Raw genomic sequence first — 25811 nt, forward strand, 5'->3', positions numbered from 1 at the left:
TGAGTATTTCGCCGGTTTTACTTGGTCCTTTTATTTTCACGACCAAGCCTCAAAACGGTGCCCCAACTGACCAGATGACCACTGGAGGGAATGGGGGATGACCTCCCCATACTCCCCCAGTGGTCACCAACCCTCTCCCACACTAAAGAAATAAAAATAAAAACCTTTTTTGCCAGCCTCAAATGTCATACCCAGCTCCCTGACAGCAGTATGCAGGTCCCTGGAACAGTTTTTGTTGGTTGCAGTGGACTTAAAGCAGGCAGACCCAGGCCCATCCCCTCCCTACCTGTTACACTTGTGGTGGTAAGTGTTGAGCCCTCCAAACCCTCCCAAAACCCACTCTACCCACATGTAGGTGCCCCCCTTCACACATAAGGGCTATGGTAATGGTGTAGAGTTGTGTGGAGTGGGTTTTGGGGGGATTTGGGGGGCTCAGCACCCAAGGTAAGGGAGCTATGCACCTGGGAGCTATTTGTATATTTTAAAAAAATTTTTAGAGGTGTCCCCTAGGGTGCCTGGTTGGTGTCCTGGCATGTGAGGGGGACCAGTGCACTACAAATGCTGGCTCCTCCCACGACCAAAAGCCTTGGATTTAGTCGGGGTTGAGATGGCTGCTTTTAGTTTCCATTATTGCTGTAAAACAACAGCGGCCATCTCAATCCCGGCAAACTCTGGCATTTGCCAAACCGTATTATCGAAAGAAAAGATGGCTGGCCATCTTTTTCGATAATACGGTTCCGGCCAACTGTTTGCGCCGCCTCCAAAATAGATCGCCGGCAATCTATTTCGCCGGCGCCGTTCGATTATTCCCCTCAATGACACCTAAATAATGGAAAGAAGAAACTGGGATGATCAAAAGATGTAACAGCAAAGCAGTTATAGTTGTTTCTGTACTATGGTAGGTACAGAATCCAGTTTGTCTTGGGTGCAAAGCTTGAACTTGTTCAGCAAAAGAATAGAGTTGATAAAAAAAACAATCTTTTCTACAATTTATAAACTATACAGAGATTTGAAACAGGTCGATAGTTATTAAGATCAAGAGGGTCTCCAGAGTTATTTTTAAGAATTGGCTTAACTATGGCTTTCTTCCATTGCAAAGGAACAATTCCAGTAGAAAAACTGGTAGATATCATATGAAGAAGAAGTGGACTAAGTCCGTGACATGGAAGTTTCTACCAACTGGAAGGGAAAGGATCTAAAACAGAAGTTGTGAGATTAGTCTGCTGAATAACGTTATGTAAAACAGTGAGAGATGGTATGAAAAAATTATCCCATGATGTAGAACATGAGTGTAATAGTGGATCAACCGAATATACAGGTGACAATGGGTCAGGGACACCAGGATTAGAAGTAATCTTACTCTGAATATTTAAAATCTTATCTTGAAAATGAATAGCAAGAGAATCACTTGAAGGGAAAAGATGATCCAAAGGTTAGTACCAGATAGGTGAGAAAATGTCCTAAACAAGGTTTTAGAAGGATTGTTTGAATTACAAATCATAGTTGAATAAAAAAGTTTTCTTAGCCTTCTTAAGTTCATAATTAAATCAATTGGCTAACCTGTTGAACTCAGTATGATAACATCTGTTATCTTTATTTTTCCTCCATCGGTGCTCAGCTCTGCGCACTTATTGTCTTAACGCTTGGCAATTAAAATTCAATGCGAAGAAATGCAAAGTGATGCATTTAGGGAGTAGAAATCCAAGGGAGACGTATGTGTTAGGCGGGGAGAGTCTGATAGGTACGGATGGGGAGAGGGATCTTGGGGTGATAGTATCTGAGGATCTGAAGGCGACGAAACAGTGTGACAAAGCGGTGGCCGTAGCTAGAAGATTGCTAGTCTGTATAGAGAGAGGTGTGACCAGCAGAAGAAAAGAGGTTTTAATACCCCTGTATAAGACGTTGGTGAGGCCCCACCTGGAGTATTGTGTTCAGTTTTGGAGGCCGTATCTTGCGAAGGATGTTATAAAAATGGAAGCGGTGCAAAGAAAAGCTACGAGAATGATATGGGATTTGCGTTCCAAGACTTATGAGGAGAGACTTGTTGACCTGAACATGTATACCCTGGAGGAAAAGAGAAACAGGGGTGATATGATACAGACGTTCAAATATTTGAAGGGTATTAATCCGCAAACGAACCTTTTCCGGAGAGGGGAAAGCGGTAGAACTAGAGGACATGAAATGAGATTGAAGGGGGGCAGTCTCAAGAAAAATGTCAGGAAGTATTTCTTCATGGAGAGAGTGGTGTATGCTTGGAATGCCCTCCCGCGAGAGGTGGTGGAAATGTAAACGGTAACGGAATTCAAACATGCGTGGGATAAACATAAAGGAATCCTGTTCAGAAGGAAAGGATCCTCAGAAGCTTAGCCGAGATTGGGTGGCAGAGCCGGTGGTGGGAGGCGGGGCTGGTGGTTGGGAGGCGGGGATAGTGCTGGGCAGACTTATACGGTCTGTGCCAGGGCTGGTGGTTGGGAGGCGGGGATAGTGCTGGGCAGACTTATACGGTCTGTACCAGAGCTGGTGGTGGGAGGCGGGGCTGGTGGTTGGGAGGCGGGGATAGTGCTGGGCAGACTTATATGGTCTGTGCCCTGAAGAGGACAGGTACAAATCAAGGTAGGGTATACACAAAAAGTAGTACATATGAGTTTATCTTCTTGGGCAGACTGGATGGACCGTGCAGGTCTTTTTCTGCCGTCATCTACTTTGTTACTATGTTAATAAAGTGAGACCACTGTGATACTAGTGACTCTTTTTAGATTGACATGCAGAAACCATAGGGGAATAAAGTCTGCACTGAGCTGCAAGCAAAGAATCCCAGCTTCAAACCATCTCATCTAGTGATAACTCCAAAATATTGTTAGGCAAACATGTAAACAATAGTTTATAGGTGGCAGAATCTTGTGATATAAAAGAAGATCTAAAATAAGGAAGTGATTTAGAGTTGGTATATTAACCACAGAGAACAGAATAGATGTTAATAAAAGAAAATGATCCGTCCAAGGTAAAGGAACTACATGAATTGGAGTACAAGAAAAAGAATTAGTAAGATTATCATGTAGAAGAATGAGGTCAAGAGTGTGCCCTGAAATGTGAGTTGGTCCAGAAACTAGTTGAGTAAGGGGAATGTCTGACAGAAAGGACAAAAAATTTAGGAGACTTAGAAGAGGAGAGAAATGAATATTGAAGTGTACCACAATAAGAAGGTTTGAGAAACAAGTAGAGACATCAGCCAATGTTTGAGTAAAACTATCCCACATATAGTGTGTGTGTGTGGTGGGGGGGGGGGGGGGGGGGGGGGAGATGGAGGGAGATAACAGACCATTAGAGTAAAAGTATAAGGATCAATAATATTAATCAGCAATAATTCAGGATAAAGATAGTCTGAAGAAGGAAATTCAATGGCAGAAAAAAAAAGAAGGAAAACTGACTGTTACTCCTCCTCCCCTTTTAGAAGTTTTAGCAGAATGAAATGCTGTAAAACCCATGGGAAGAGATTGAAGCATATAGGATTAAACATGTTAGCATGTAAGGAGTATGGTAAAGGCTTCTGTTATAAGCACCAGAAGGGCAATTAACATGGCAAAACTGATGGCCTCTGTAGGAAGCAAAAGCCAGAACTGACCTGACACTAGACTATCGAGACTCGATCAGCGGTCTGTAGAGGTCACAGTCCAGGGTCTCTCTCTTAAGGGAGGAGGTGTGAAGAAACAGTGTATTTTAAGCCTGTAAAATGTATTGGATATTTTCCTGTCTGAAGTGTACTTCTCCAGTTTGGCCAGCAGATGGTGCATGTTTAAGCTTAAAGCTGTTCTAGAGGACTGACTTCTCCTTTTTTTAGTTGGCAAACAAATAATAGGAAGTTCCTGTAGTGATGTAACCAGTTTTTACCTGAAACTTTATTGTTCTGGGCTCTAATTGGCCTGGAGGTGGCTCCAGTAACCTAGAAATCACAGGGGATAATTGAAGAGCGGGAGACTTGCCCAGAGATGGTTGTGAGCCAGTGGGTGGGAGGAGGGTGCTAGTGTAAAGCACAAGTGACAGGTGCAGGCGGACCTGAGCTGTGCTGGAGACAGACCCTCTAAGTGGCCGCGGGGTAACCCCAGGCAGGTGGCTAGGTGTTTTGTGACACTGACCTTAAGAATTTTCTCTGCAAGGATGCTTTCTGTTGACTCTTCAGTTTAACATTGTCATCTGCAAACCTAACGCAAACCCCTGGACACACAAATTCCAACCTGCTGTATTTTAGCACCCCCACTATCTTATCTTACCCACTATCCTCACTATGTCTTATCTTATTGTATGGTACCCCCTTTTAGATTGTAAGCTGCCCAGATGGTCTCTCTGTTGGGGCGGGATAGTAAATTTAAAGAAATTTGAAACTTGATCATGGCCACAATGTGAAGACAGAAATTGAGCTCAGAATCTAACAATATGCCCAGAGATCAAATGGAATCCATGAGAGGTAAGACAACTCCATCAAGACTGGGATGATGAGAAGGGGGAACATCAGAACCTGAAAATCAAATGGCATCACGTGAGAATTCAGAAAGGGTTTATTATGACTGAACCAAGAGGATAATTTGATTCAAGCTGGCAGAAACAGAGTCTTGAAAAGGCTGGTACCAGATGTCATAGGCTATTAGAAGATGAATGTCATCTGTGTAGCTATAGGGAGCAAAACTCTAATTATTGAGCAAGAGTAGCAAAAGCAGATAAAATACTGAAAAGGCAAGGTGCGAGGCAGAGCCCTATGGAACTCCACAAGAAAATGGAAATGAGCAAGAAAGAGTATCACTAAAGAAGACATGGAAGACCCAATTAGAAAAACAAGAGCAGAACCAGTTAAGCACCATACCTCTCAATCCAGATTCTTGAAGACGAGATCAAAGAAGAGAATGATCAACTGTATCAAACGCTAATGTGAGATCCAACTGGGTTAAATGGACACCTTTGAAATGTCCAGATGGCAGACTAGATTATTAAGCAGCAGAAGAAGAATAGACTCACTACTGTTACTCTCGTGGACACCTGAGTGATGAGGGTGGAGGTAATTGTTAGCATTCTAAAACTTGGTAAATTGATGAAAAACTGCTTTCTCTGTCATCTTTGCAAGAAAGGGGAATGTTGCAATAGGTCTGAAATTTGAAAGTGAAGAACAATCCACATTAGCATTCCAAAACTTGGTAAATTGGTGAAAATCTGTTTTCTCGGTCATCTTTGTAAGAAAGGGGAGTGTTACAATCAGTGGCGTTCCGAGGGGCGCAGACACCTGGGGCGGATCGCCGATGTGCCCCCCCCCCGGGTGCAGCACCCCTCCTTGCAGCGCGCCCCCCTCCCGGCGAAGGGACACCCCCCACCCCGGCAAAAGAACCCCCCGGGTGCATGTCGCTGAGGGGGGTGCCGCGCGCCGGTCAGCGTCGTTGGTTTCCATGCTCCCTCTGCCCCGGGACAGGTTACTTCCTGTTCCGGGGCAGAGGCAGTGTTGCCAGTTACCCGGTCCCCAAACCCACCCAAAAGATTCACACCCCCACCCCCGCCGTCATCAACCCCACCCCCGTCGTCATCAACCCCGCCTCTGCCGTCATCAACCCCGCCTCCTTTGTCATCAGCCCCGCCCAAAACGTCATCAACCCCGCCCCCGCAGCCCGATAAAAAATAGCCCAAAAACCCGCGACCCTCAGCGGACAAAAATTTCCTGCAGCGGGCCGTGGAAAACCGCCCAATTGGGCGGGAAAACCGCCCACCTGGCAACCGTGGGCAGAGGGAGCATGGAAACCAACAACGCTGACCGGCGTGCGGCACCCCCCCCCCCAGCGGCGTGCACCTGGGGCGGACCGCCCCCACCGCCTCCCCCCTTGGTACTCCACTGGTTACAATAGGTCTGAAATTTGAACATGAAGAACAGTCTGCATTTGGTTTCTTAAACCACGGCCTGATAACAGATTGCTTCCAGGAGGATGGCACTATACCATGCAGGAGACTGGTATTAATGAAATCAGAAAAAATTGAAGATATAGAGGACAAAGAATCCTTAAGCAACTGAAGAAAGATGATATCCAGAACCAGAAGATTTCATAGAGGTTATAAGCTTGTGCATACCAACATGAGATAAGGAAGATAAATTACTAAAAGTGGCCATCGGGACAGCCAAATAGCTGCCGTACACAGTAGGGGGAGAAGAAAGAATGGACAGTGAAAATTGAGGGATCCTGAAGGAAAGATCTTTTGAAGAAGAAAAATTGCATAGGAATCTGGGTGACAAGCAGGAATTGGTTTTATGTTGGAGTCTTCTTTATAAGGAAAAAATAGGAAGATTTAACTTTCTGAACAAGAGCTGTGTATTTAGACTGGATGAAATGACAGCAGGAGAGAGAGGAATGAAGTCCTTTCTCCAGTGATGTTCAGCTCTATGAAGAAGTGATCTCACTTAAGGTCAGAAGTGAACTAGGGATGACCAGCAGAGCAACAACCTATATTGGGACACTGAGGTTCAAGTTGATCTACTGTAGTTTGCAAGTGAAGTGAAAATTAAAAGATCTCATCTCACTATGGTGTTGTCCCAATCAGCCTCTATGGATTATTTGTCACCGATTCCTATTTACTGGGGCTGTAAACCATGGATTAATTCTCCTTCCTTTTTTTCTGCTTCCCCAAAGGTACATCATAATTCTACCACATTGTCTACCTGTTGTTTGATCATGTATGATTCTCAAAAAATTGTGAAGAATTGATGATCCAATAAGGGTGGAGGGAATTGATGATCTGATGCGCAAAACTTGTTGTCTAATGCAGTCTGGATTAATAAATGTTCGGTCTTTACATACTAAAACTACACAAATTTATGAATTATTCTCTACAAATAAACTTGATAGTATATGCATTACAGAAACTTGGTTACATGACGGTGAGGAAGCTTTTCTTTTTCAATTTGTGAATAGTGAGGGGTATCTTCTGACAGAAGCTTTTATCACATTCATCACATGTGAATGTTTGTACTCCTGTGTGTATTCTCTGGTGCTTTGTTAGCTGTGATTTATGAGTAAAGCTTTTTCTACATTCAGTGCATGTAAACGGTTTATTCCCTGAATGGATTCTGTGCTGCTTTGACAATAATTTCTGGCAACTGAAACTTTTCTTACACTCCATTCTTGAATCTGGACTCTCTCCTGGGTGAAATTTTGTATTTCTTATGGAGCTTTCTTACTGATTGAAGCTACTGTCATAACCAGGACATGAAGACCTTCAGTGTTTTTCTGATGTTAGTACATAAGTATTGCCATACTGGGAAAGACCAAAGGTCCATCAAGCCCAGCATCCTGTTTCCAACAGTGGCCAATCCAGGTCACAAATACCTGGCAAGATCCCAAAAAAGTACAAAATATTTTATACTGCTTATCCCAGAAATAGTGGATTTTCCCCAAGTCTGTAATGTTTACTTTATTGTTACAGTTTTTACAGTATTCTATACTTTTTCATAGTCCAGTTTCTTTAGTATTTTTCAGGTGCTGCATTAGCTCCTTTTTCATACTGAAATCTTTCTTATACTTAGAGAAAGTAAAATGTGTCTCTCTTATACATGTTTCCTGTTGTTCTAGTTCCCCCTTTTGACTGAAAGTGTTTTCACAGTCTGTACATTTAAATAGTCCCTCTTCAGTGTCAGATCCCTCTGGTAATGTCTCTGCTAAGAGATCAGGTATGGGCTCACTATCCTGACAATCTTCTTGCAGGCTGCGTACAGCTAGCACCATAGCTGTGCGATTTGCTTAGGCCTTTAATATATTTACATGAAAAGTATGTTGCTTTCTGTCTTGAGAGTCCACAGTTTGTATCATTCAGGCGCCTTATGACCTTGTAAGGTCCTGCCTAATTAGCTTGAAGTTTATTGTGACGCACTGGGACTAAAACAAGTACCTGCTGTCCCTATTAAAACTCTCTATTTCTGGCCTTACAATCATACCAGGTCTTTAGCTTAGTCTGGGCTGCCTGCAAGTTATCTCTGACAAAACTCACAAGTTCTTCTAATCTCTACCTCATATTAACTATATATTCAATTACAGTGGTGTCAGAGGTATCAACTTTCCCCTCCCAATGTTCTCTTATTAGGTCAAGGGGCCCTCTCACTCTCTGGTCATAAAGCAACTCAAATGGGGAGAACCTTCTCTGTATGCAAACAGTAGGTAGGGTAAGTATTTTTCACAGTCATGGTCTCCTGTTTCTACGAAAGTCTTTAACATGTGCTTTAATGTACCAATGAATTTCAACACCAACCCATTAGTTTCAGGGTAATGTGATGTGGTACGTACAGATTTCACTCCACAATGTGCCCACAGATTTTGGATCAGCTCAGACATAAACTGCGCCCCTTGGTCTGATAGTATTTCAGGTGGATATCCTACCCGAAAAAATATTTCTAGCAGGGCATTGGCAATTTTCTCTGATTCTATGGAGGATAAGGCTACCGCTTCAGGATATCTGGTAGCAAAGTCCACCACTGTCAGTATATATTGTAAAGAGTATGTAGGAAAGGCCCCAAAGGAACCCTGGGTTAGGCCAGAATACCCCCGGTATAGGCAGGCATTCCCCAGGAAAAAACTAGAAATAAAGAACTACAACTCCCAGCATGCCCCAAGGGAGACCGGGGATAAGAGAAACTATATGCATTCCCAGGAGTCTCCAGAGGAGGGCCACAGGGGAAGGAATAAGGCTGATTCTCCAACCTGGTGGAAGAGGTGGTGGAACAGGTGGGTGGAGAAAGAAGAGCCACCAAAGAGCTTTAATGAAAGAAAGGGTGAGCAGCTGGGAGAAGGGCGGGGCGAGGAGAATATGGATTGGGCTCCTGAGGAGCGAGAGGCAGAGAGTGAGCCTTGCCCTATGGAGTTAGCTGAACCGGAGAGCGCCCTGGAAGAGCCAATGGACTTTTCAGCTCTGGCTCAGCGAAAGCCAAGAGAGTAGCGTGGCCAAGCCGGGTCAAGCGGGAGGAGGTCAGGTAGGAGTATGACTGACCAAGAGGGTGGGACCCTAGGCTTTGAGCCCGCGCAAAGCCATTACTGAGCTATGTTGTTGAAGCTTGGCTAAAATTGAACTGTGTTTTTGAAAGCCTGGCTAAACTGAGCTGTGTTTTGAAAGCCTGGCTAAAATTGAACTGTGTTTTGAAAGCCTAGCTGGACTGAGCTATGTTTTTGAAGCTTGGCTAAAATTGAACTGTGTTTTGAAAGCCTGGCTAAACTGAGCTGTGTTTTGGAAAGCTTGGCTAGAACTGAACTGTGTTTTGAAAGCCTGGCTAAACTGAGCTGTGTTTTGGAAAGCTTGGCTAGAACTGAACTGTGTTTTGAAAGCCTGGCTAAAATTGAACTGTGTTTTGAAAGCCTAGCTGGACTGAGCTATGTTTTTGAAGCTTGGCTAAAATTGAACTGTGTTTTGAAAGCCTGGCTAAACTGAGCTGTGTTTTGGAAAGCTTGGCTAGAACTGAACTGTGGTTTGAAAGCCTGGCTAAAATTGAACTGTGTTTTGAGAGCCTAGCTGGACTGAGCTATGTTTTTGAAGCTTGGCTAAAAATTGAGCTGTGTTTGGAAACCAGGGCTGAATTGCGCTGGGTGTTTTTTTTTTCTTTTTCCTGCTACTCTCCAGGGGACCGGGAGAGAAAGCAGCGGTTGAAGCCTGCACGGTGTAGCAGTGTTTGTTGTTTTGGAGAAGCAATTGGGAGAAGGAGGGACGTTCCTCCTATTCAATAAAAAGCTTCCTTATATTTGTTTTTTGAGAAAAAGGGGAGCCATACGGGAGTGTGTTTTTTTTTGTTTGGCTTTTTCTTGGAAGAGCTGCAACCCAGGAGGAAAGAGGATCCACTTTACAATATCTTTTCCCAGTCCGGCTACGGACAGCTAGAGGCCCCATTATATCCACTGCTATTCTCTCAAAGGGCTCACTGATAATGGGTAAAGGTTTCAGGTAAGCTTAGGCAGTGGTGTGCTGGTAAATTTTTAACAACAGGCTCTCTCCCCGGTCCACCTCGGCGCCCGCCCCCCCCCCCCCCGTCCACCTCGGCGCCCCCCCCCATCCACCTCTGCGCCCCCCCCCCAAAAAAAACTGCAGAGCTGGCTATACCCCGGGGGGGGGGGGGGGGGGGCGGCGGCCAACACATTACTCTCTCCAGGAAAAAAAAATTAAATGATCCCAGGTTCCAATCTAATTCATGTTTAATATGGGATAAAATGCCATAAATAAGTAAATAAACATAAACTTTTAACGTTCAGCACCTGATTCTCAAAGTGGACATATTCCAAACACTATAAGGAAAATAAAATTATTTTTTTTCTACCTTTGTTGTCTGGTGAGTTTGTTTCTCTGATCATGCTGGTCCAGTATCTGATTCTGCTGTTCTCTATCTGTTCCCTTACTCCGTTTCCAGGGCTTCCTTTCCATTTGTTTCTTTTCTTTCCTTCTTTCTTCTTCATTTCTTGTCCTCCGCAGACTTGACTGTACAGTGGATCCAGCTTCTGCCTATTTTCTCCATCCATGTGCAGTTTCTCTCCTCACTTCCTTTTCTCTCATCTAATCTCCTTCCTCTATCTTCCCTCCATGTCCAGCATTTCTTCTCTCTCCCTTCCCTCCCCTCCATCCATGTCCAGAATTTCTCTTGCTGTCCCCGCCATCCATGTCCTGAAACTCTCCTCTCTCCCCTGCCCCTCTCTATCCATCCATACCCAGCAATTCTCTTCTCTCCCCTGCCCCCTCTGCCCATCCATGCCCAGCAATTCTCTCCTCTGCCCATCCATGCCCAGCAATTCTCTCCCTTGCTTCCCTCTGCCCATCCATACCCAGCAATTCTCTCCCCTGCCCCCCTCTGCCCATTCATGCCCAGCAATTCTCTCCTCTGCCCATCCATGCCCAGCAATTCTCTCCCCTGCCCCCCTCTGCCCATCCATGCCCAGCAATTCTCTCCCCTGCTTCCCTCTGCCCATCCATGCCCAGCAATTCTCTCCCCTGCCCCCCTCTGCCCATTCACGCCCAGCAATTCTCTCCTCTGCCCATCCATGCCCAGCAATTCTCTCCCCTGCCTCCCTCTGCCCATCCATGCCCAGCAGTTCTCTCCCCTGCCCCCCTCTGCCCATCCATGCCCAGCAATTCTCTCCCCTGCCTCCCTCTGCCCATCCATGCCCAGCAGTTCTCTCCCCTGCCCCCCTCTGCCCATCCATGCCCAGCAATTCTCTCCCCTGCCTCCCTCTGCCCATCCTTGCCCAGCAGTTCTCTCCCCTGCCCCCCTCTGCCCATCCATGCCCAGCAATTCTCTCCCCTGCCCATTCATGCCCAGCAGTTCTCTCCCCTGCCCCCCTCTGCCCATCCATGCCCAGCAATTCTCTCCCCTGCCTCCCTCTGCCCATCCATGCCCAGCAGTTCTCCTCCCTCCCGCTCCCATCCATGTCTAGTGATGTCCTTCGCCCCCCCCCCATCCTCCCCTGCCGCTCCCATCCATCAGTTTCAATTACCTGCCTCGAAGTGCCGCATTATTTAAGGCCTGCCTGCTGCCCGTCTCCAGCTGCCTTCCCCTGCTTGCTTCTCAGGCGTTCGGTTCGCGCCCTTAGTCCCGCCGCGGGAAAAGGAAATGACGTCAGAATGACGTCAGAAGGCGGGACTAAGGGCGCGAACCGAACGCCTGAGAAGCAAGCAGGGGAAGGCAGCTGGAGACGGGCAGCAGGGCTTTAAATAAGGCGGCGCTTTGAGGCAGGTAATTGAACTGACGGATGGGAGCGGCAGGGGAGGATGGGGGGGGGCGAAGGACATCACTAGACATGGATGGGAGCGGGAGGGGAGGTAAGCATGGCGCCCTCCTGCCATGCTTACCTTGTGCAATGGAGCCAGCTTGCCCTGTACAACAACCGGCTCGCAAGAGCTGTCAAAATTTAACAAGCGGCTCTTGCGAGCCGGCTCCAGCACACCACTGAGCTTAGGGATGATCTTAGGTTTTACCCACTCTTTGACACACATCACAGGTTCCACAATAGTCAGCTACGGCTCGAGATACTGCTGGCCAGTAGAAGTTCTGGGTCAATCTAGTGCCTCTGCATGTCACCCACTGATATCCTGCTAGTGGACTATCAAGTGCAATCTATAGGAGTTTTGGGGATCTTGCCAAGTATTTGTGACCTAGATTGGCCACTGTTGGAAACAGGATGCTGGGCTTGATGAACCTTTGGTCTTTCCCAGTATGGCAATACTTATGTACTTATGTAGTTGTTCTCTGTATGTACAGGGCACTATAAGCTGCTTGCCTACTGTCCAGGGCCTATTAGGATCAACAGGATCAGTCTCTCTGTACAACAAGCCCCTTTCCATAAGATATGATCTTTACAGGTCTTACTGACTGGTTGACCAGCCCTCTGCCTTAGAGCTTCCAGGTCAGGGTCAAAGCGCCGTGCTTTCTGAAAAGCATGTCTGTGTCCTATATCAGTATCCATATCTGGAAGGGTTTCTGCTGGTGGCTCTGACAAATCAGGATCATCAGCCTGATCAATAGGTGTGTCAGTTAAGTAAGGCTGTTCCATACTCACGGCCCCGGTCACCGGTCCTTGGCCTCTGATAGGTCGTCTTTTGCAGAAGGTAGAGGCTTACAAGGGTTGTCTCATTCTGGTGGTGCTGGATTGGCCTCGGAGGCCGTGGTATGCCGACCTTCGACGTCTTCTGGTGGATCTTCCCTTCAGGATCCCGGTCACTCCAGATCTTTTGTCGCAGGGTCCGGTCGCTCATCCGGATCCGGGTCGATTCTGTCTTACGGCTTGGCTCTTGAGAGGGCTAGGTTAGCAAAGAAAGGTTATTCTGCGTAGGTTATTGCTACTATGCTACGTTCCCGCCGGCGTTCAACTTCTTTGAATTATGTCCGTACTTGGATGATCTTTGAAGATTGGTGTTTGGAGTATTCTCTTTCTCCTCTGGTGGCTTCGGTGTCGCAGATTTTGAATTTTTTGCAGCGGGGGGTTTGACAAAGGTTTGGCGTTGTCTTCCCTTAAAGTGCAGATTGCGGCTTTGTCATGTTTTCGTGGTCCTATCCAAGGGAAGCCGTTAGCTACTTATCCGGATGTGGTGCGTTTCCTCAAAGGAGTTAATCTTCTTCGTCCTCCATCGCGATGTGCGTTTCCTTCGTGGGATCTGAATTTGGTGCTCTCGGTTCTTACTAAGCCTCCCTTTGAGCCGTTGTTGTCCTTTTCTTTAAAAGATTTAACTCTGAAGACAGTGTTTTTGGTGGCTGTTACGTCGGCCAGGCGAGTTTTGGAGTTGCAGGCTTTGTCGTGTAGGTCTCCTTTTTTGGAGTTCTGTCCTGATCGCGTAGTTTTGCGGCCAGTTCCCTCCTTTCTTCTCAAAGTGGTATCTCGGTTTCATGTTTCTCAGCCAGTTGTTTTGCCTGTCTTAGGTTCTTTTTCTGGCTCGCAGGAGCAGCGGAGTTTGAAGTGTTTGGATGTCAAGCGGGTGTTGAAGCACTATATTAAATCTACGGAGGTCTTTCGGAGCAATGGCGTAGCCACGGGTGGGCCTGGATGGGCCTAGGCCCACCCAGTTTGGGTTCAGGCCCACCCAGCAGCGGAGCGGAGGGAGCAGGCAGCGCTGATCCTGCATCTGCCTCCTTCTCTCTGACGGCAGCGCTTCCCAGATGCTGCCTCCGCCGCCACGATCTACCTCCTCCCTCTGTCTCACTCAACAGCAGCGGTAGTGTCATGATTCAAACACGCTGCCTCCTGCTTCTAACCCGGAAGCGTCTCCTCTGCAGAGGAGACGCTTCCGGGTTAGAAGCAGGAAGTAGCGTGTTTGAATCGCTACCGCTGCTGTTGAGAGTGAGACAGAGGGAGGAGGTAGATCGTGGCGGCGGAGGCAGCGTCTGGGAAGCGCTGCCGTCAGAGAGAGGGCGGGCAGGTGGAATGGGAGGGAAGAATGCATGGGGGTGAAGGAGAATCGCTGGACACATGGATGGGAGGGGAGGGGAGAGAGGAGAGTCACCGGATGGATGGATGGAGGTGGGGGTCAGGGGAGAGAGAATTGCTGGGGATGGAGGTGGGGGGGCAGGGGAGAGAGGAGAATTGCTGGGGATGATGGATGGAGGTGGGGGGGCAAGGGAGAGAGGAGAATTTCTGGGGATGGATGGAGGTGGGGGTCAGGGGAGAGAGGAGAATTGCTGGGGATGATGGATGGATGGAGGTGGGGGGCAGGGGAGAGAGGAGAATTGCTGGGGATGGATGGATGGATGGAGGTGGGGGGCAGGGCAGAGAGGAGAATTGCTGGGGATGGATGGATGGATGGAGGTGGGGGGCAGGGCAGAGAGGAGAATTGCTGGGGATGGATGGATGGATCGAGGTGGGGGGCAGGGCAGAGAGGAGAATTGCTGGGGATGGATGGATGGAGGTGGGGGGCAGGGGAGAGAGGAGAATTGCTGGGAATGGATGGATGGAGGAGACATGGGCAAGAACAGAATTGCGGGGGATGGATGGATAGGGGCAGGGGAGAGAAGAGAATTGCTGGGTATGGATGGATGGAGGGGAGAGGAGAGTTGCTGGACATGGGTGGATGGAGGGGAGGGAAGAGGAGAGAGGAAGGTTGCTGGACATGGGTGGATGGAGGGGAGGGCAGGGGGCAGAGGAGGGTTGCTGTACATGGATGGATGGAGGGAAGGGCAGGAGAGAGGAGGCTGCTGGATATGGATGGAGGAGAGGGAAGGGAGAGAGAAGAAATGCTAGACATGGATGGAGGGGAGGGAAGAGTGAGGAAGGAGATGAGATGAGGGAAAAGGAAGAGAGGAGAAAATTGCACATGGATGAAGAAAATAGGCAGAAGCTGGATCCACTGGACAGTCAAGTCTGCGGAGGACCCAGAGCAAAAAATGAAGAAGAAAGGCGGAAAGTAAAGAAATAAATGGAAAGGAAGCCCTGGAAACGGAGTAAAGAGGACAGATAGCAGCAGAATCAGATACTGGGCCAGTATGATCAGAAAAACAAAGTCACCAGACAGCAAAGGTAGAAAAAAATCATTTTATTTTCATTATAATGATTGGAACATGTCCACTTTGAGAATCAGGTGCTCAACATTAAAAGTTTATATTTATTTACTTATTTATGGCATTTTATCCCACATTAAACATGAATTAGATTGGAACCTTGGATCATTTAATGTTTTTTTTCCTGGAGAGAGTAATGCATTGCCTCCTCCACCCCCCAGGCTCTCTCCCCGGCTATAGCCAGCTCTGCAATTTTGAAGGGAGGTGCACAGGTGGACAGGGGGGGACGCAGAGGTGAACCGGGGAGAGAGCCTGTTGTTAAACATTTACCAGCACACCACTGTCTAGTGCCCACCCATCCAACCTGTTGGCCCACCCAAAAATTGACTTCTGGCTACGCCACTGTTTCGGAGATCTGATCGGTTGTTTCTTTTGATTGGCGGTGCGCGTATGGGGCTCATGGCCTCTAAACCCACGATTTCTCATTGGCTCAAGAAAATGATTGCTTCGGCCTATCTTATTTCTGGGGAAACGGTTCCAGACCATGTCAAGGCTCATTCTATGAGAGGTCAGGCAGCTTCGTGGGCAGAGCGTTGTCTGGTTCCTCCGGAGGACATTTGCAGGGCGGCGATCTGGTTGTCCTTGCATTCCTTTTCTAAGCACTACCATTTGGACATTCTCAGTCGTCGCTCGGTTGATTTCGGAGCGTGCGTGTTGTCGGCGGGGCTGTTAGGGTCCCTCCCATAATTTCACTGCTTTGTTACTTCCCATCAGTCACATTCTGGGCCGGTCCGGAGGGACCCTAAGGAAGGGTAAAGTAGGCCTTACCTGCTAATTTGCTTTCCTTTAGTCCCTCCGGACTGGGCCAGATCCCTCCCTTCAGATATCTGTGTTTTCAGAGGTTCGTTGTCGGTTTCTTTTTGGAGCTGTGTTGCTAGTTTATGTATCTATTTAAAAAAACAAACAAAAAGAAAGAAAACAGAAAAACGATATGTTTTCAGGCACTTGCCCTTTGTTGGCAATGTGCCGGTGGCTGCTCAGGTTTTTTGGATGCACAGGTTAGGTACTTCTTTTCTTCTGCTTTGGTACTCTATTACTGGATCTTTCTATGGCTGGCAAGGGCTCTTATTGGCTCGCTAGAGTCACAGTTTTTTCTCAGTCTCCACCTGCTGGAAGGCATGCACAACCCATCAGTCACATTCTGGGCCGGTCCGGAGGGACTAAAGGAAAGCAAATTAGCAGGTAAGGCCTAATTTACCCTTGGCTGATCTGTCATTTATTAGGTCCAAGTTTTCAAGTACTGGTCTGAGTTGTAGTTGTAGTTTTAGGGTTTTCTTGATGGTGGTAGGCAGGTATTCATGTGGGTATAGCTAGCTAAGAGTTTTGCCTCTTGTTTGTGTCTTCTAGGCAGATTACTGGGATATCTGAAGATTTTTGATTTACTATACCAAAACATATTTGTTGGTTCAATAAAACAATTTTTGGAAAAAATGTTTAAAACGAAACTGAGAATATTATAATTCCTTTGTATTGCTCCATGATTTGACTGCACCTCGAATATTGAGCGTAATTCTGGTCACCACATATGAAAAAAAGATACAGTGGAATTAGAAAAGGTACAGAGAAGGGCAATGAAAATGATAAAGGGGATAGGATGACTTCCCTATGAGGAAAGACTAAAAAGGCAAGGATTTTTCAGCTTGGAGAAGAGGCAACTAAGGGGAGATATGATAGGGAGATAAAATAAGAGTAGAACGGTAGAAGTGAATCGCTTGTTTGTGGGGGGCACACAATGAAGCTACTAAGTAGCTTCATTTAAAACAAATTGGAGAAAATATTTTTTCACTCCATGGGTAATTAAACTCTGCAATTTGTTGCCAGAAAATGTGGTAAAAGCAGTTAGTTTAGCAAGGTTTAAAGATAGTTTGGACAATTTCCTAAAAGAAAAGTCCATAAGCCATTATTAAGATGGCCTTGGCAAAATCCACTGCTTATGTCTTGGATGAACAGCATAAAATCTGTTTTGCTTGGGATTTTGCCAGGTAGTTGAACCTAGATTGGCCACTGTTGGAAACAGGATATTGGGCATGATGGACCTTCGGTCTGTCCCAGTATGGCAATGCTTATGTTCTTACTTTTTTTCTCCGTCTCCATCCGCTGGTTGACAGACATAACCCAATTATTCTGGACTGGTCTGGTAGGACTAAAGAAAAGAAAGTTTTCAGGTAAGACAACGTTTTCTTTTTTTAAAGGCATGTACTGTAGCCTAGTGGTTAGTGCAGTGGTCTCTGATCCTGGGGATCTGGGTTTGATTCCCACTGCAGCTCCTTGCAACTCTGGACAAGTCACTTAACCCTCCATTGTCCCAGGTACAAATAAGTACCTGTATATAATATGTAAAACCACTTTGAATGTACTTGGAAAAACCACAGAAAGGCAGTATATAAGTCCCATTCCCTTTCCCTCTTCTGTGTCAAGCAAAATATGCTTAAATTATATGTAGAAGATTATCTTAAAATCTTAACTTTGATAGAAAATTTTTCTACCAGAAATAGTTCACTCAACAGCAAGTAGTCGGCTTCTGAAATTTCCAGCTTCTTGGTCTTTGATCTTTTTCATATTTCCTCATATTCCATTTACGTCCTTTCAGTATTAATTTCTGAGTTCCATATTTTTATTTTGTTGTACTCAAATAGTATAATGAGAGGAAACTATCAGATCCTAAATTTCTCTGTTTGTTAAATGTACGAGTAAAAGCTGACCAAAGGTGTGGGAGGCTCCTGTTGGTAAGATAGCATGGATTCATGCTATTTTTTAGGATCATGCCCTGGTATTTCTGACCTGGATTGGCCACTATTGGAAACAGGATACTGGGCTTGGTGTTACTTATGTATTTATGTAATTATTCATAACTGTAGTATTATCAAATTGACATGCTACAACTTAATATAAAAAATAACATGAACCAATCACAGTTTAAACTTTGTATTATTGTAATTAAAATTGTACCTGAATCAAATCCATGAAATGAAAAGTATCTCACCTTCTGAGAACCCCCTTTATACAGTACAACATATTAATGTTGTGATGTGACTTTATTAAAAATGTCTTTTTCTGTGTTTGTAGGTGATGGAGGTAGCAAAATTCGTTCACGATAGTGGGGAACCACTGCCCTCTGTGCTGTTAGCAAAACTCCTGAAATTTCAACTGCTGTGTGTGAAACAAAGAGACCTGCAGAGAAGGGCCTTAGAGAAGAAGGTATGGATGTGTACTAAATGGGATGACCTGATGATGGGATAGTAAAAGACTGAAGATACTAGAGACAATATTCAAAGCCAGGTTAAGCAGACAGGAGAAGCCCCTGCCTGGTTAAATCACACTGAGTGGGTTGGGAGTGGGTATTCAGTGGCACCTAACTGGACAAAGCCACTGATTATCCACTCTGACTGACATGGCATTCACCAGATAGCATCAGGGCTGTCTAGGGGCAGAGCCGAAGTAGAACTTGGAGTATGCTGGTGCCCAGATAGTCCCGGCATTGAATGTCTAGGTCTAATGTAGCCAGCAGTGGTTAACGTTTAAAAAAAATGTTGAGATAGATATAGTTATAGAAATAGATAGATCTGTACTAGGACAGGTGCTTTTTAATATACTGTATTTATAAATGATCTTGGAGCATGATCAGTGAGTGAGGTGATCAAAATTTCTAGACTACTGAAAATTACTGACAGTTGTAAAATCATAATCAAATTGTAAGAAATTGTGGGACTAAGGGACTCATTTTCAAAAGAAAAGAATGTGTAAAAAGTGGCACAAGGGGCAGATGGATGGGTTTCTAACACAAAAATGTTTAAACTATATAATCAAATTAAAAAATGTTTATGTCCGATATTCGCCAAACGAAAATTATTTTGAGAGTTGGCATTTCGGGGGTGTCTCGTGGGCATGAGATGTGCAGTTTTACATGATGTATATTTTTTTGCGATAATAGTAAAACAGTTTCTTTCTGCCAGAAAGAAAAATATCAATTAGACCTGCTTTATAAATGACTAGCTCAAGACCAAACTTGTCTTTGGATCTATTTGTGATTTTGCTGAATTGAAGAGTGGAGAGGTGGAATTGATGGTTTATGAAAAAGAGTGGAGAGTTGCTGAGTGATCTTTAACCTTTGTTTCTTTGCCCCTCTCTGAGCCTTTGGACCCTCACATTTCCTGCCTTGGCTCCCTTATGTCTCACCTCCTCAAGTCCTTGCCCACACCAGACAGACCCCCCAACCACATCAGTCCCTTACTCTGTACCTTATCCCCTTCCCCCATCAAACCCTCTTTGTCCCCAAATCCACACACTTCCCATTCAAACCCTTACATGCTTGTCTTCTGTCTTTCATTGTTCCTCTCTTTGTCCACTCCCAATTTGTCTCTGTGCTTTGTGTTGCAGCTGTTTGTGTTAGGACTGTGTGTTGGTGCTGGAAGACACTGTGCTGTGTGTTGATACCATTTGTGTGAAGACTATTTGCTGGTGCTGAGGGAGTGAGTGCTGGGTGTTGGTGTTGGGTCACACTAGGTGCAGTAGGTGGAGGAGTGCACAGCGGTGTTACTTAGCATAGTGGGTTGCATCTGTGGTGGTGGGACACCCAGGGCCGCGAGAGACAGAGTAGGGCCTAGGGCAGGGCCGCCGCTGCAGCCCCCCACACTTGGGCCACAGCCACCACTATCACCCCCTGACTCGGGACCCCACCTCCCTCACCAAGGCCACAGCTGCCCTCCGCCCCTTTACTGCATCTGCACCTCCCTCGATCTGTCACTCTCCTGGTCCTGTGTGCCGGACCCGGTTAACTGCAATAATGCAATCACCTGCATATTAATCATGGATGCGCTGAATGCTATTGTGGCTGATGCTTTGTTGGATGTGGATGAGAGTTTGGAGAGGAGGCCCAGGAGGAGATTGCGATTAGTATTTAGGCCCAGAACCTGCTTCATGGATCTCACTGACCAGCAATGCTTTACTAGGTACTGCTTTGGTAGGGCTGCCATACAGCATCTCTGTGATCAGCTACAACCCCTCCTCAAGGCCATGACATGCAGGAATAATCCTGTGCCAGTCCACCTTAAGGTCACTGCCTCCCTTGCCTTTCTTGCCACCAGCACTTTTCAGACAGTGCTAGAAGTCAGTGTAGGTCTCACCCAGCCAGCCATCTCCAACTGCCTAGCCCTGTTCCTCAATGCCTTCCTCACCCACACTTCAGACTATTTTATCTTTCCCACTACCAACCAGGCCTTCCAGAACAACAACAACATAGCTCAGTTCTGTGTCATAGACCATTTCCCCTCAGTCATTGGCATTATCAACTGCACACATGTCGCACTCAGACCCAACCTTCACCCTCCCTGGGCACATGAGGAGACTTAAAGGAACAGAAAATCATATCACTCCATGAACATGCAGGTAATGTGTGATGCCCAGGGGGAGATTGTGGACGTGTGTGCTTGTTAACCGTGGTCCACCCACAATGCATATATCCTGCAGAATTTTGGAATCTACTGCAGGTTTGACTGAGGGGAGATTACCAGCATTAAGCAGTACTGGGATTACTAACCCCCATACCCACTTCCCCCTTATGTTACCACCTTACTTCCCTCAACATGGCCTCAGAACCCACACCCATGACCCGCACTCTACAAGGTCCACATACAAATACACACCTATGTCTGTGAATCCTGCTCCCCCCACAGGTGACAGAGGGTAACCTCAGTGAAGCTGACTAATGACTCCCATTGTCCACCTCCAAAATGAAGCGGAGGAGGAATATTACAAGAGCCACAAGAAACCCACACTATCATTGAGTGCACCTTTGGCCACCTGAAAAACAGATCCAAATGTTTTGATCATTCCGGAGAGAAGCTCCTCTACAGCCCAGAAAAAGTTGCCAAGATATTCATGGCTTATTGCATGCTGCACAACTTTACACTGCAATGAAGAGAGCCTCTGCCAGAGGACACACAGCAGCAGCAGCAGCAGGCAGACCACCAAGAGGATAATGGACCCCCTCCCACAGAAGTGACCACCAGACAAAGACTCATACAAACCAATTTCTATTAAAAGTCCATGCAGCATTTATTTGTACTCACCATATCTTATTCTATCCCCCCACCACCTTCACCTTCCCTCAGCACACCCCCATCCCCATTACACACACACATCTCACCCCTCCCCTGCTTAGCACATACTACCCCGCCCCCTATTCCCTAGCACACACACATCCTCTCCCCCCAGCACACACCACCACAGACCTACCTCATCCTCCCCCCTCCCCATCCCATCTGGGGGACACCTCTCCCACCCCTCCCTCTAGCTGCTGGGGACAGTACAGACCTTGCAGGAGCCCTTAGAGGCATCAGGAGATGCAGCTGCTTCTGTTGCCCCATGGAAATTGGGCAAACTGGTTGGGCCTTTGGCTGAGTTGCTGCTGGGCCCAGCACTCATCAAGGCAGTGTGTACTGCCCCAGAGGGACTTGGCTGCAAGGTACACCCACTGGTCTTGGGTGCTCTGAGTCTCATCCGTGCTTGTTTGGATGCTGGTTGCTTGACCAGAGCTGAGGAGGTTGCTCTGAAGCAGGCCTGGGTGGTGTGAACACTGGTACCACTTGTGGCTGGTGTGGAGGGTGGTGGTGCTGGAATGCTGGCTTTGCCGGTTCCCCTGGGAAGGTCATGCGCCTACTGGGTGGGCAATGTTCTGGACAAGGGGTCTGTGTAATCATGCATGTCTCGCTGGATCCCATGAAGCTGCAGCTACATATTGTGCCTAGCATCCCTGCTCTCGTGCTGCATGGTATCTTGTACATCCTGGACTTGGAGTCTTGCTGCGGAATCTGAACCCCTTCATGCAGCAGCTGTAGCTTCTTGTGCCGGTAGTCAGCCAGCTGCACATTTTGGGCCACGAGTTTGTTGGCCAGCCACACAACCTGTCACCTGTGGTGGGACGTCACCTATCAGCCAGTTGTGGCTCCTCTTCTGGCTCCTCAGCCTCTTCAAGGGCATGTGCCATATCTGGGAAGGGGGTATGTGGGTTCATTCAGTAATTGGTCCTTGTCTTCCTCCCCTGCTGGCAGCTCCTGGCTGGTGTCTTCAGCGGGCTGATCTTACTGGTAAGTGCCCTCCTGTGACTCTTCTGCTGCCACTGACTCCCTCATTTGCCTGAGGCATCTGCACTGGCTGCTGGTTCTAGCTTCTGCCTCCGAATCAGAGGCCTCCTCTGCTTAGGGAAATTAGAAGAAATGTGTCTGTTGCACTAGCTAACCTGTCTGTTTGTTGCAGCCTTCCCTAACTTATCACTCCATGTGCACTTTTATACCATGGTTGAGGACTGCCATTGTCATGCCTCCGCATCCCACTTTGCAGGAGCCAAGGGGTATGGTGCACTGTGGAGCTTAGAAACCAGGATGGCTGACAGCCACACAGCTAGGTGGGTAAAGGAGAAAGGATAGTGGGAGTGGTCTGGATAGCACAATGTGAGGGCCACAGATGCCTTGCAAACAGGACTACCCACTGGTTGGTGAAGGGCTGAGGGGGAAGGGGGAGGGAAAGAAGGCCCCAAAAAGTGACAGACACAGCAGGACTCAAACCGGTGACCTGAGTGCTCCCAGACTGGGACACTAACCACTGCTCCATGCTGATTTGTTATGACATGGCTGCTTATCACCAGCCTTTCTGCCTGTAGTCTGGAGTGTTTTCTTCCCCCCCCCCCCCCATCCTCAACCTTTCTGAAAACTTCTAGTACAGATGTGTTTCCTATTAGCCCCACACACTTTCCAAGCTTGCTGGAGAGAGGGTGAAATAGAGAGAGCAGTCAGCACATTTTTATTCCCCAAACCTTACCTGATTCTCTAGCTTGTGTGGAGGGCCATCGATGCTCTCCTTGGGAAGGAGCCTCTACACCATGCACTTCATAAAGGTGAGGTTCACAGAGTCCGCATTCGGTGGGTTGGCTCCAGCCTTCCGCTTGACAAACCTCTTCAGCTGCCTCCATTTTCTTTTGATATTCTCTATATCTCTGTTTGTGTAGTGGACCACATTAAGCTGCTGGCATATTGTCACCCATTCTTTCTTTGGTGTAAGCACAAATAGTTTGCCACGGCATGCCACTTCCTCCTTCGTCATGAGCTGTATTTCAGCATTGCTGAAATTGAGCTTCCTGTTAGGGGCCATTGCAAGTGTGGGCTGTACGGGTTTGAAAATCCCAAGACGCACGTTTTTATAGAGCACTTTAGATGTATCAGCTCTGGGTATTTAGATGTTTGGGGAATAAACTTTTTGTTTTTAATGATGGCTCACACATGAAATGTTTTGGGGAGATGTGGCCGAGGGTTGTGGGTGGCCCTGCAAATTAACCAAGCCAGACACAGTATGTAAGTAAGAAAATAACTGGTTTATTAACTGAGCCCTGAGACCTGTTACTTCACAGGTCAGGACCATAAGGAAAAACCTCAAAAAGAGGACATGTCCAGGTAAACCCGGACATATGGTAACCCTACTAAGGGGGAGGTGGCTTATCGTAAGTCAGGAATCCCAAATACCTGGGAAACTGTCTTTTATGCTTTTTATTCTGACCCTAGCATCAGGCAACTGAATCCTGGGAGCCATGAGCCAGCTGCTACTCCATCTCCGGTGCTCTCCACTTTTCTGTTCCATAGACGGCCCCGCCGTATTTTTAAAATGGCTGCCGAGGTTTCCGGTGGCAGTCTCGGCAGCCATTTTGGGAAAACACAGCGGTAGCACCCACAGCACAGAAGAGAAAAGGAGAGAGCACCGGAGACGGAGTAGCAGCAGCGGGCAGCTGCAGAGGCCACTACACCACCAGGGAGGTGGCAATGTAGGACTCTAGTACGCTGGAGGGAGATGGTGGCATTACTGTGGGGGGTGGAGCAGGTTTTGGCAAGTATAAGTCATTACAAGGACAAAATATAAGGAAACCAATGGACTGCATTAGGGGCTTAAAGTCCATTTAGTTATGTTAAAACAAATGATCTACATGAAAGAAAATATTTTTTAATTATTTTGACTTATGAAAACCACTTGTTCCTGAAACATTCTCAAAACAGAATAATCCATTTGTACAGAAGAGATGAGATGAAGATGTGATTCCATGTGCCCCAATGAAAGAAAAGTTTAATTTTACTTCCAATCTTTATAACACCAGGCTTCCAAAGGCAGATTACAACAACAGGATATCCTCACTGAAATTTGGCCATATATTACTGTATTTATAGAACAGTGTAGAAAAAGGAGCACAAAATATAGCCTTTATTAGTGTTGTTTCCACCAGCTACAATAATTTTTTAAGCAGTTTTAGTGATATTCAATTTTATTTCATGATATTTATATCTACATATGGGAAGGTTTCAAATAAATAAAAAGCTGTCAAGTAAAAAAAAAAAAAAAAACAAAAGACAAAACTTTTGTTCTTCACCTTTTAAGGCACTGGGCTGAAAAAGGGTACGGGGTGGGAGAAGAGAGAAAGGAGATGCTGGACCGAGGGGCGCCAACTGATGGTTTGCGGGGGGGGGGGGGGGGGGGGGGCGCCACAGACCCAAGTACTGGCCCTGCCTCTGAAACTACCCTTGAGATCTGGTCTGCCCCATGTTTCTGCTAACCAAGGATTCCTTCCTTTTTGCAGGACCTGACTGCTGGACAAGATACAGCACAGTCATTGGTCAGCAGCAATGCATGGGACAGCAGTGGACTTTGCAACACACCATTTTATCCTATTTATGTATTTATTGTTTTAATTGAAACAAAGTAACTGTGTGGATATGTGCAGATTGTACCCTAGTGGACACACTCTTTTGTGGGTACCTTCATGAGAAGCTGGGTGGGGGTTGGAGTCCCTGAGAATGGGTCCCTGCACCATGTGCTCCTCAGGGCTGAAGTTCACAGGTCTACATCCTGAAGATTCTCTGCAGCTTTGTCCTTCACTTCCCTCTTCAGCTGCCTCCTGATTTGCTGGCCAGTCCTCAAGATTTCCTTTTCTATAAAATGCTACTAAGCTTGGCCCAGCGTTGAGGTTTACAATGTCCAGTATTGTGTGCCTGTATCCCTGTCCAGGCCCTCGTATTCAGTAGACCCTGTCCTAGCTTTAGGATTCCCTGAAGCTGCTGCTGAGGTCACAGAGGACCTGCTTGGTTGCCACCTGCCATCAGTGGTGGCAGTTGGCTCTGGGGGCCTCACCGGTTTCACTGGGAGAGTCATGCTTCTGCTGGGAGGGGAAGTGTGCTGGACAAGGCCTCAGTGTGCATAACATTTCTAGATTATTCCCCTGCCCTCTGGCCTGCTGACCACAGAGTAAACTCTAGTTTGTGCAGTGGCAAAGGCTTGCTGGTTTGTACCTGACTTGTTGCTATTGTGAGACAACGGATGTGTATAATAGTTCCTTTCCCTCCCCATGTATATATCCCCCATATTTGTATATAGTTGTTTTCCCTTCCCTCACTTGTAATTTTATGTGTTGTTTTAAATATGTAAATATGTATATAGGAATCTGCTGTTTGTGCATCTTCCTAAGCCTGATTCTAGGCAAAGCAGCATACTGAACAGAGTAAGTGTTAGTCTGGGCACTGTCTAGGAACACCAGCTGGTTGGTACCACACTGGTGTCTAGTGTGAGACAATAAACCTTTACTAACATTAGATGTATGCAGTTTGACAAATAGATGTGGATCTGCAGGGCGGAGAGGTATATGGGGCTTGACTCCTGCTGCAAGCTGGTTAGCAGAGACATGATAATGCTCAGGGTGGGTCAAATGTGGCTGACACCAGTAATTGAGCCCTCTTCCTGGGGGCAG

The 25811-nt window shown here is 46.7% G+C and overlaps 1 protein-coding gene across 1 annotated transcript in view; it reads left to right on the top strand.

Moving 5' to 3' along the window:
• SPAG17 (sperm associated antigen 17) overlaps positions 1 to 25811 on the top strand; it is a 994731-nt gene that overhangs the window by 69774 nt on the left and 899146 nt on the right. The window contains exon 4 of the mRNA XM_030205033.1: positions 18101 to 18232. Within this exon, the coding sequence (XP_030060893.1) occupies positions 18101 to 18232 (132 nt within the window). The remainder of the gene's footprint in view (positions 1 to 18100; positions 18233 to 25811) is intronic.

The sequence above is a fragment of the Microcaecilia unicolor genome, chromosome 5 (assembly GCF_901765095.1).
Source record: "Microcaecilia unicolor chromosome 5, aMicUni1.1, whole genome shotgun sequence".
Lineage (NCBI taxonomy): Eukaryota > Metazoa > Chordata > Amphibia > Gymnophiona > Siphonopidae > Microcaecilia > Microcaecilia unicolor.